The sequence below is a fragment of the Sus scrofa genome, chromosome 4 (assembly GCF_054392235.1).
Source record: "Sus scrofa isolate SSC_HxYL_T2T_F1_AM1 chromosome 4, Sscrofa_HxYL_maternal_Yorkshire_Landrace_v2.0, whole genome shotgun sequence".
Classification (NCBI taxonomy): domain Eukaryota; kingdom Metazoa; phylum Chordata; class Mammalia; order Artiodactyla; family Suidae; genus Sus; species Sus scrofa.
Window position 1 is genome coordinate 75264075 of NC_139386.1, and position 10565 is coordinate 75274639.

The 10565-nt window shown below is 41.8% G+C and overlaps 2 protein-coding genes and 1 long non-coding RNA gene across 14 annotated transcripts in view; 2 read left to right on the forward strand and 1 right to left on the reverse strand.

The window, feature by feature from the left end:
* YTHDF3 (YTH N6-methyladenosine RNA binding protein F3) overlaps positions 1-5400 on the reverse strand; it is a 41623-nt gene extending 36223 nt beyond the window's left edge. Inside the window, exons 1-4 of one of the 12 annotated variants that reach the window (XM_085022292.1) lie at positions 5230-5400; positions 4616-4640; positions 3214-3281; positions 1226-1371 (exon numbers count right to left, since the gene is read on the reverse strand). In XM_085022292.1, coding sequence (XP_084878418.1) covers positions 1226-1283 — 58 coding nt within the window. In that variant the 5' untranslated portion in view covers positions 1284-1371; positions 3214-3281; positions 4616-4640; positions 5230-5400. Of the gene's footprint in view, positions 1-1225; positions 1372-3213; positions 3282-4615; positions 4641-4821; positions 5080-5130 lie in introns of those variants that run through there. The other 11 variants (XM_021089301.2, XM_085022293.1, XM_021089303.2 and 8 more) reach the window with 11 other exon arrangements.
* Positions 5144-10264, forward strand: LOC146403868 (uncharacterized). The gene is made up of 2 exons (XM_085022302.1): positions 5144-5808; positions 10138-10264. Exons 1-2 carry the CDS (start codon positions 5399-5401, stop codon positions 10214-10216), a joined length of 489 nt encoding a protein of 162 aa, XP_084878428.1. The 5' UTR covers positions 5144-5398; the 3' UTR covers positions 10217-10264.
* Positions 6038-7767, forward strand: LOC146403869 (uncharacterized). The gene is made up of 2 exons (XR_014843749.1): positions 6038-6129; positions 7554-7767. It is a non-coding gene; the product is annotated as an uncharacterized LOC146403869 (long non-coding RNA).
* Positions 10265-10565: the final 301 nt, after the last annotated feature.

The following is a 10565-nucleotide window of genomic DNA, read 5'->3' on the forward strand; positions in this document are numbered from 1 at the left end:
AGAACCACATAAACAGAAGCTTATGACTGACTAATCTCTTACAAACAAAAATCCCTCAATACCTGAAGATTTATTGCTTAAAAATACAGTTTACTTTTAAATATAACATTTAAATACAAAATGGTATAAATTAAGGTTAGGAGCAATGGATTTAAGTTGTGTGTTCTTCCATATCATAACATCTTTATTTTCCCTAATTATCCCAACAAGGTTAGAGACGTAAATGTAAGTTGACAGAGGCATAGGAGCAGACAGATAAAACCCCTTAGTTCTTTGCCACCCACTAAAAAGCAATGATCTCTCAAAAAATATACTACTTCCATGAAGCCTTCAAAGACCTCTCATGATTCTACACTGGCCCTTAAAGACAAGAGAAACCTGAAGGTCACCGTGATCCTGGCTCCACTGCGTGTATTGATAAGGACTCAGGGTTGAGCTAAATGTGCTTCCCAGAATTTAAATATGTAACAACTACTAGAAACAAAATTAAAGTGGCGGGTACCTTAGGTTATTTCTGTTGCCCTAATCACTTCAGCCCAAGAGATTCTAACTTATCTGTTCTCCTTTACTATTCCTTTATCAAAGAGTTATGCCTGGTCTATTACCTCCTGAAAAAATTCTTCACTATGCTACTACTCCGGTACATATTTGTCACTAGTATGTATATTTGTCAGTGTCTGAAACATTACTTATTTCCAAATTACAACTATTTTTTATTCATTATTCTCAGAAATTTAGTCCATACTGCTAAAACAGTAAAAAAGTACCTATTTAAAATTTATCTAAATATATACCACAGTGCTATTCTTACTCATTTCCTCTGTTCTATCCTTTCTCTTTTAAGAGGCTGAGACTAAGAAAATATTCTCGTACACTAAGTAAATAACAGTCTGTAGTCATTTATAAATAATGCATTAAAATGTCTAAGAAGTCCTAAAAGATTATTCTAGGACTATGTCAATCTAAGGAAAAAATGTTTTGTTTTGAAGCATTTCACAAGCACTGACAAGCAATTTGCATCAAATTAGAATCTGAATAAGAAGCTAGCCCTAGAGTTTCAGAAGCATACCTTTCTTAAAGAAATTCAACTGTCTTAAAGACTGTAGGTTTTGAACATTACTTAATCTAATGTCTTGGACACTGAAAGCCATTAAATAGTAATGAAATCCAAGCCAGTTCCATAGTCTGTACAAGTTCTTCAGGGAAAAAAGAACAGATGACTTACATGATTCTTCGCCTGTTTCCTCTGCTCTATGAAGCAGAGTCAAATCAAGATAGAACATGGGCCTTAGGAGCCAGGTGATTCTTTGCTCTGGTCCTGACTACATCAAGTTAGGAAAGTCAACAGATCTGTGCATCATGTTTTCCCACCTACAAAAACAGCGACAATACCATATACCCTCTATCTCCTTATAGGAATGTTTTGAGGATTAATAAAATGAAGCCTACAATAACAGTAAAGTGCTTTGCAATCATTTCCAGAGGTGGGGTGGGGGTAGGGTAGGGAGAGGATACAAAAGATATTGCCAAAATACAAGGCATTTTCCACTCTTCTGAAACACTAAAAGATAGCCAATTTCAGCCTAATTCTTTTAAACTGCAGTACCAAACACTGAATATGTCCCTCGGTTGGGAGGGGCGGGGAGGAGAAGAGGGAAAACATAAATTCCTTTCCATATATTTGCCTATTTATTAACTTAAGGGATAGGAGGAAGCAGGTAGCAATACCTGAGGCTACTAGGAGTGTGGGATCTGCCACTTTTATCTGTGGTGACTGCAGGGCAAAGAATGGTACACTTTTATCCCAGCAAGCAAAAATCATTTATTGTTAATAAATAAAAGTGATGTAAAGTCAGTTTTCAATTATAGGCCAATAGGTACAAAATTATCCTTAAATTTCTATACCATCCTATAGTACTATCCTGGCCAAGAATTATAAAAAGTCTAATATTTAACATAGGGACAATGTTATTAATTAAAGAGAATCCAAACCTATAAACTAGCAAACCTAGAAGTATTATTTATACACAAAATCATTTTTTTGTCTCAAAAAGAGAATGATACAGAATTCCTCTTAAAATTAAGCTTCTGTAGTGCATTTAAGGATATACAGAAAAACAGTCAGTAGAAAATCAAAAACACTGAAATGTGGTGTTAGGCTAAGGCTGTCAAGTGAAGACTATTGAGAAAAGAAACAGAGTCCCAGAAATCATATTAAGTCAACTGAAAAGGATTATGCTTTCAAAACTTTGATAACTCCAGAGGGACATGTAGTTTCCCTAAGTCTGATTAGTTCTGAATTCAAGTTCAATACTCATATTCTTAGAATACTAGGGCTGTAGTTCAAGAAATATAGCTTTGCTTTCTGCTTCATAAGAGTAAACAGAATAATTATAAAATAATTTTACTAGCTTGAAAACCAAGTCAGCTAAGGTAGGGTAGTTTTTGCTAAACAAACAGATAGCTACTTGTTATCAGTTCACTGGAGGTGCTGCCTTCTCCTTGTATTCTCCCTGCAGAGGCATAAAAATACAAGTAATGCATATGCATATTTGTGAACTTGCACTATCCACCAATTTAAAGCAACTTAAATGATTACCTATATTTTCAGGCCAGGAGAGTTTTTACCTCCTGCCAGGTCTTAGGCAACAGTCCTCCCGCATCTTAACAACAGATGAAGAGAGGCAGCAAATATAATGGCTAGTAGAGCAGTGGACTACTGTTAATTACAAAATTCACAGAACAGAAAACAGGATTTATGGCCAGAATGATTACTTTTACTTTATAAAGAGAGGGGAAATTCTGACCTAAAGGTACAAAGTGTTCAAGCTCACTTGGGAAGTCAGTAGTTATAGAACACAGGTCTCGCAGGGATCCTAGTCCATCCTTCTATTCAAGGATGAAATTATGAACTGAATAGTATGGGAGTAAAGAGAATTTCTTGGAATAAACGATTATCCAAATAAATACTTTGTCTGAATACATCTAAGAGAGGTGGTACTGATGGATTAAAAAACTTTAATAGCCAAAAAATATTCATAGTCAACATGCGACATTATTATGCATAGAAAATTTACATCTTTATCAAAAATGTCATGAGGACATACCTACTGAAATGACTATCATATATCAATCTTATAATAATATAGTAATGCCTTACAACAGATGTTTTTATTTTGTCAAACAAGTACTTCATAGAACTTGCATACTTACCTTAAAGCAGGTAACACAAAACACTTAGCATTTCAAATAGCCTTGCAAAGTGCCACCTCCCCACAGATCTAGGATAAAATAATTTATGCTAGGCAATAATGACCACAGATTTTACGTATGTCCAAGTCTATCTATACACTTCCTAATGGGCAGACTAGCAAAAAAGAAACTAATGGATCATTCTTTTTAAATTTACAAATAAACTTTTAAAAACTCTCTTAAAATAAATCAACAACATCAAATTTAAATTTATGCTAACACAGGAAATAATTCTAAAATTAAAATTAAACCCTAAAAGTTAAAGTTTCTATGTCCATATACATCTTTAACCAAAGCAATGAATTTGTTACCTAATACAGTGCCATCTATCTAGCATGTAAAAATTCTCAAGATTGTACAACTCAAAGAAAATTAACTGAGCTGTGTATACAGAACTCATTCCTTTCAAACTTGCAAAAGCTAATAAAACCCCTAAGAATATAAAGAACACCAATAAAGACATTGAACTTTATCTAAAAAACTACTGTAAGTCCCATTTTGTAGATAATATTGTGCTACAGAAATAAAAAACAGGAAGCATAATCCTATTTAGTCTAATTTCTAGCCCTAATACAAAATGTAATCAATATATAATTCACTGTAATGTTCGTTAATTGGCACTGTTCCAAGAAAACAGTTACTGTTCTATACTTACTAATGTCACATGATTAATGTCAGTTCCAGTCAGCTGACTGTATTGTTCCATACTAATAAGTACAAAATACTCATTTTTTTTTTAAATGCTTGACTTTCAATAGTACTTGTCTTCTAAATAAAGAGTAAATCATAGAATCCTGGCAGGGACCTCACAAATTATTTCCTTCCCAGTCCTTTCTAAAATACCGTATTGACTGGTCAAACCTTGCAGGTCTACAGGGCAAGATAACATGCCTCTTCAATTTTAATCTCTAACTGGTTACTGCCTCAATGTGACTGACTTCAATAGAACCAGCGATTAACAGTACAATTTTTCACTAATGCCACATAGTCTAGTATGCGGGCTGCATGTTACAGTGTAACCCAGATGTGTTGAAGAAAATGTCCACTGATCTACAAACATTTGCAGAATTTTGGCAGAAGTTACATAATACAAACTGTAAAAATGAAGAAATACCACTACATGCATAACAATACTTTCTTAAGTGAAATACAACTAATAAAACTGTTTCTGGTATCACTCTGGTTTCTATAAAAGTGGCTTCCAAGAAAGGAGCTACCAAACTTTCGGAGAGCATTTGGCTGCCTTAGCCTACGTTGGGGAGGAAGAGGGGAAGGAGCAAAAACAAACAAAAAGCCCTTCACGTAGTTTAAAAGTACCATTAAACCAACGATGAGAAATAAGATAAAATATATCTGAACTCACCTTTATTTCCTTGCCCTTTAGGTCTCTGTGTAGCAAGATGAAAGGTGTGGTAATGAGAAGGGGGGGAAAAAAGGAAGAGAGGGAAAATGTGTTAATCAAAGACGTTATCAGAGTCAGTTATTTTAAACAATCCGCGTAGGAGTAAAACCCACCACATCCTCCATAGCCACCCATTTCCCAACCATCCCGGTCGTTAAACCTCCTACCCGCCTCTCGGAATCCGTCTCCCAGAGCTCGCCTGGTCTCAGCCCCGCGTCTGCCGCCCTCAGGACGCGTCCTAAGGCCCCGGAAAGCGGTTCTGCCCCCACCCAGCGCGGCCCCGCGGCCGCCCGCCTGGGCCGCAGGCTCCGGGGCCAGGGCGCACGCCCCGGCCCGGGCGGCGGGACCGCAGCAACTTGCGCCCGGGCACCGTTAGGGGCCGGCAGCGGCGGCGACGGGGAGGAGCCGAAGCCCCACGCGAGGGTGGAGCTCCGGGGCTCGGGCCTTCGCCGAGCCTGCGGCCTCTGCTCCCTCACCTGATCCACGCTAGTGGCTGACATTCTTCACCGCAACCCGAGAGCTGCTGCTGCTACCGCCGCCGCCGCCGCCGCCTGGGCCTCTCCCCGTGCACTCACAGCAGTTGGCTGCCGCCCTCGGCCGAGTGACCCTTCCAGCCGCCGCCGCCGCTGGCGCTCGCTGAGAAGCCAGAAAGAGGGCCTCGCGCTCGGGAGTCGGTGGAAGGGGCCCGTCTCTTCCGCCTGCACGCTCCTCTTCCCCCCTCGCTCTCCGCTTCTCGGGTCCACAATGGCGGACAGGCTCCCTAGTCTCACTTCCGCTCCGAGCCTCCCTGACCTTCCGCTCTCCACTCTGACGTCCGCGCTCACCTCGCTCTTCCTCCCCCACCCTCCCGCCACCAACCTTGGCTCCGCCTCCCCATCGCCACGTCATTGGCGCCGGCCCCGCGCGCTGGTGTGCAAGCGCCGCGGAGGGAGCGCGTCGGGGCAGCGGAGAGCGCCCACCTCCAGCGGTTCTGCCGGACCTTTCTTCTGCACGGCTCGCAGGCTGCAGGCGCCCCGTCGACCGGCGGCCTCGGGCACCCGGGCACGCTCCGGAGTCCGTCCTTTTGAAGTAGGACGTGGGCCTGGGCTGTCGAGCCGGCGGCGGAGTCAACGTTGGCCGCTCAAAACGCTGCAGCCTCAGGCGCAGCCGCCCAGGTGAGCGAACATAAGTGGCCGGGCCTGCACCGCAGCCTCCCGAGGCCTCCCAAAGCCGCGTGGGCGGCGGCATGAGTCAGCCGCCCTAGGGACAGCTGCCGGGCGGACCGCTAGCCTACCTGGGCAGCGAAAGTGGCTAGGGTTAGAGCCCTGGGCATCGACACTTAAAAGCACCTTGGAGGTTCGCCGGCAAGTGTTCGTTCTCTCCATACTCCAGGAGCAGGAGAGGGGATAACTGACAATTCATCGGTAACCTCGAAGTCAGACTTGGTCCTCCCCTGATGCTGACTTTAATGAAAGAATAAAGTTACCTTTGGAAAGGTAAGCAAAGTTGCAGGCCGTTTTTCAGTCCTAGAAAGGAGAGACGTTTAAAATTTAAGTAGAAACGGGAAAGTTATTTTTCTGCAACTGGCAAAACTGAAGGAACCGATTTGGAACATTTTGAACTTTTTGTTGAAGTGACATCAGAAAGTGTAAAATTGCTAAGTTATAGGATTTTGTATTTAACAATGCAACAGTATTTTAGCAGCACTGAATAATAAAAGTGAATCGTGTCCACTGTTTCAAGAGGCATTTCTTTTTCAGGCCTGCTCATTTTCCCAGGCTCTCCCATTTTGCCACACATCCCAGGGCCTCTGCCTGAGTCTTAGCTAAGGCTGACAGCTTTTGCAATTTCCCAGAACTCCCCCACCCCCCTTCAGCTGTTGCACTTGATCTCTTTCGTCTGCCCATCCTCCACTCGGAACAGACCTTTTTTTTCCTCTTTGGCCCCCTTGTGACATATGGAGTTCCTAGGCCAGGGATCAGGTCTCAGCCACAGTTTTGACCACAGCTGTGGCAGTGCCAGACCCTTAGCCCACTGGGCTGGGCCAGGATTCAAACCTACGTCCCAGCCCTCCCAAGATGATGCTAATCCCTTTATGCCACACGGGAACTCCCAGATCTTTTTAGTTTGAGAGTTGGCTGCTATAATACATGTATGAGTAGGAAGATTGGGGGCATAGAGGAAGACTCTTATGAAATCTTACAGGTCTTGTCTTTGGTACTCAATTATCTTAGTTAAAAAGCATGGCTCTGGAATCCAATCCAATCTAATTTGCTGCAGTAGTTGTGTAACTTTGGGAAGTCACTGAACCTTTTTAAGCCTTAGTTTTCTCATGACTAAAGTAAGATCATATATGTACAATTCCTGGCAAAGTGTAAGCTTTCAACAGAAGTGGCCATACAAAGCCAATTTCTGGTTCCTTTGCTGAATGATTTCCAGAATGGTAGTAGAAGCCTACATTTAGTCATCATATGTCAGGTACTGTAAAAATCATTAAAATCCTCAGAGCATGATACTGTGTTAAGTGCTGTTACCAAAACTGACAGTGAAGTTAAGAAAAGTGCCCAAAACAACACAACCAATTCCTGACAGTCAGGTTTTGAACACAGGCAGGTTGGCTCCAGAGCTTGTACTATAGCCATGTACCTAATGACATGATAGTCTGGTGAGTTTTAGTTCTTTCATACCTGCCTCCCAGCAAACTCCTTCCATGTTATCCTTCCTACCATTGAGATCTGAACTTGCAGAATGGAGCACTAACTACCTTGAGATGTAAACCCATTTAATATTAAATATTTTTAAAGGTACATCTGGGAACTATTTCACATCATCTCCACTGCCTCCAGAAGTGTGCAGGTGACATTTTAGAACCTGCTGCTACAGAGTCTAGATTCTAGGCAATATTTCACTCTTGTTACAGGGCTCCAGGCATCTTGGCCTCCTGGTGAACACAGTTCTGTTCAAGGCTTGGAAAGGAGAGGGCAGGCTGGATTTCAGCCCTCTTTCACCCCTCAGCCACCTTGGTTTCTGTATTCAGTGAAATTCCACTCCGTAATGAATGATACAAGCCCTGCATCACTCCTTGTGTCCATTCAAATAAAGTTCAACTGCAGGTGACAGCAAGTCCAAGTTAATGGCAACTTAACATAGAGGTCTGCTTTTTTCTCATACAAAAGAGGTCTGGAGGTCATCAGTCCAGGGCTTGGACTCCTGTCACAGCACCAAGTGTTGGGCTTCTGTTTCACCACCATCCTGATAACACTTCTATTTGTGGTCCAAGATGACTGTCAACTTCCGACCAACACAATCACATCCCTACCAACCGAAAGCAAGGTGAATAAAGGCACATGTCTCCTGTTTAAGGACATTTTGGAGAAACTGTATTTCCCACTTGTGCCCACCTCCTAGTAACTAGGAAACAGTCTTATGAAAATATCCAGTGGAAGGAGACTTGGTAGATAGATTGTGGTTTGCCACGTGCTCAGTAAAAAATCAGAAAGGAAGAAGGTGACAATGGATAGTAAGAAATAAAAAGTAATAGTTAAATTGCATGCACATAGTAATTACCCAGATTCACTTCCTTACCTAGCAGCATTTAAACTTATCTTGGCTTTTTTGGCCAATATTTAAGACAAAACTTGTAAGGCTTTTTGTTACGTTTAAGTAATATAGTAAGTGAACCAAACATAAAAAATGCAACTTGAGGATTGATATATGCATTTTTAGAAAAAAGGTATCCTTAAATATGCTTAAGGTAAGACTAACAGATCAGAAGGATACTGAATATATCCCTTCTCAAACCTCCAAAATGAAACTTGCTTTGTTTCTGAAACAGAAAAGTCAACAACGTTTTTCTTTCTTGGGTTTACTTCAGGGAAATTTACAATAAGAAAAGCAGAAAACATCAAGTAGCCCTAAGGTTTCCCTAGACCAGTATTTTCTAGAGTGCTTCTCTGGGCTGACAGACTCTCCAGGAAGTTAATACAAATGCCAATTCTTGGGACCCGTCATATTTACCAAATCAGAAACTGGGGGGGGGGGGGGGGGGGGCTGTTTTGAAATAATTGTAGATTAACAGGAGTGTTACAAAGATAGTACAGAGAGTTCCTATGTATCCTCCACCCAACTTCCCCTAATAATTCACATCTTACATAACCCTGATGCAGTTATCAAATGTAGGAAATTGACATTGACACAGTACTCTTAATTATAGACTATCCAAATTTATAATTTTTCTTTCTCCATTGTCTCCCCCAGTTTGTTACAGTTTCTTGTTCCTTTTTTTGTTTGTTTTTCATGACCTTGACCCCTTTTTGAAGACTACCAGGCAGATGTATTTCCCACTGAACCTCAAATTGAGTTTGTCTGATGTTTTCTTATGACTAAGTGGGGCTTTTGGATTTGGAGGAACAGCACCTTTCTCTTCACATTATATCAGGGGCCACAGGGACATCAATATAACTTCTCACTGGTCATGTTAATCTTGATTTGGTTAAAGTGGTGGCTGCCAGGTATCTCCATGGCAAAATTACCATTTTCCACTTTCCATACTCTAGTTTTGGGAGGTAAATCATTAACTCCAGTTGACAAGCAAGGGGAAGGAAATTAAAGCTCACCTTCTAGAGTATTTGCAATTCATGTTCAAGGAAAGTTTGCCCTTTGTTCCATATTTATTTGTCATGATGGACTCAGATTTTATTTTTTGGGTCATAATCCAGTACTGTCATTTTTTTTTTTTTTTTTTTTTTTTTGTCTTTTGTCTTTTGTCTTTTTAGGACCACACCTCCTGCATATGGAGGTTCCCAGGCTAGGGGCCCAATTGGAGTTGTAGCTACTGGCCTACACCACAGCCACAGCAATGCAGGATCTGAGCCATGTCTGCAACCTACACCATAGATCACAGCAATGCTGTATACTTAACCCACTTCACGAGGCCAAGGATGGAACCCCTGTCCTCATGGATACTAGTTCAAGTTTGTTAATCACTGAGCCACAACAGGAACTCTGTAATACTGTCATGATGTATTTAGTTGCTCACATTGTTCCAGGTTTTGGCCATTGGGAGATGAGATTGATTTCTGCATGCTTTTGCCATACCCCTGTTTGTTTGTTTGTTTGTTTGTTTGTTTTTTCCAGCATTTCCCTGTGGAGCACAGCTATTTCATTCATTCTAATGTTTACTACAGGGACATTTACAATGACAAAGTCAACAGAAAGCGTCAAGTAGCCCTGAGATCTCCCTACAGCACAAAAAGGGGTAGTCCTGGGAGAAGAGCATCAGTGCTTCCAGGAATTTGTTAGAAATGCAGATTCTCTAGGGCCCCACCCCATTGTTACAAAACCAGAAATTCTGGGGTCTGGTCCCAAAAAGCTGTGTTTTATCGAGCCCACCAGGTGGTTCTGAGACACTACAGTTTAAGAACTACCACACCTAAATTTCCTCAAAGATCTGAGTCAAAAACCTACCCAAGGCACTCATGTTCTGTTATTTTCCTTGGTAATAGAGTTTCTGAAGAACTTCTGGTTATTTGCGACAAAAAGCAGACAAGGAGTCCTCGGAGTTCTGATAGGAGACTATTGTGATATTGGAAAAGCAACACTTGGAATGCAGCCATGAGCCAAGGAACACCAGCCAACTCTGGAAAAAAAGGCAAGGATTAGGTTCTCCCCTAGAACTTCCAAAAGGAACTCAGACTTCTGATCCCACAAGATAATACATTTGAAGGGTTTTGTTTTTTGTTTTTTTTTTTTCTTTTTGTCTTTTTTTGCTATTTCTTGGGCCGCTCCCGCGGCATATGGAGGTTCCCAGGCTAGGGGTTGAATCGGAGCTGCAGCCACCGGCCTACGCCAGAGCCACAGCAATGCTGGATCTGAGCTGCGTCTGCAACCTACACCACAGCTCACGGCAACGCCGAATCGTTAACCCACTGAG

Bases quoted from the DNA above. Each gene is read 5' to 3' on its own strand.
- LOC146403868 (XM_085022302.1), top strand. From the start codon at position 5,399: ATGGCGGACAGGCTCCCTAGTCTCACTTCCGCTCCGAGCCTCCCTGAC. The intron at 5,809-10,137 runs GTGAGCGAACAT...CCTTGGTAATAG, and splicing joins CCTCAGGCGCAGCCGCCCAG to AGTTTCTGAAGAACTTCTGG.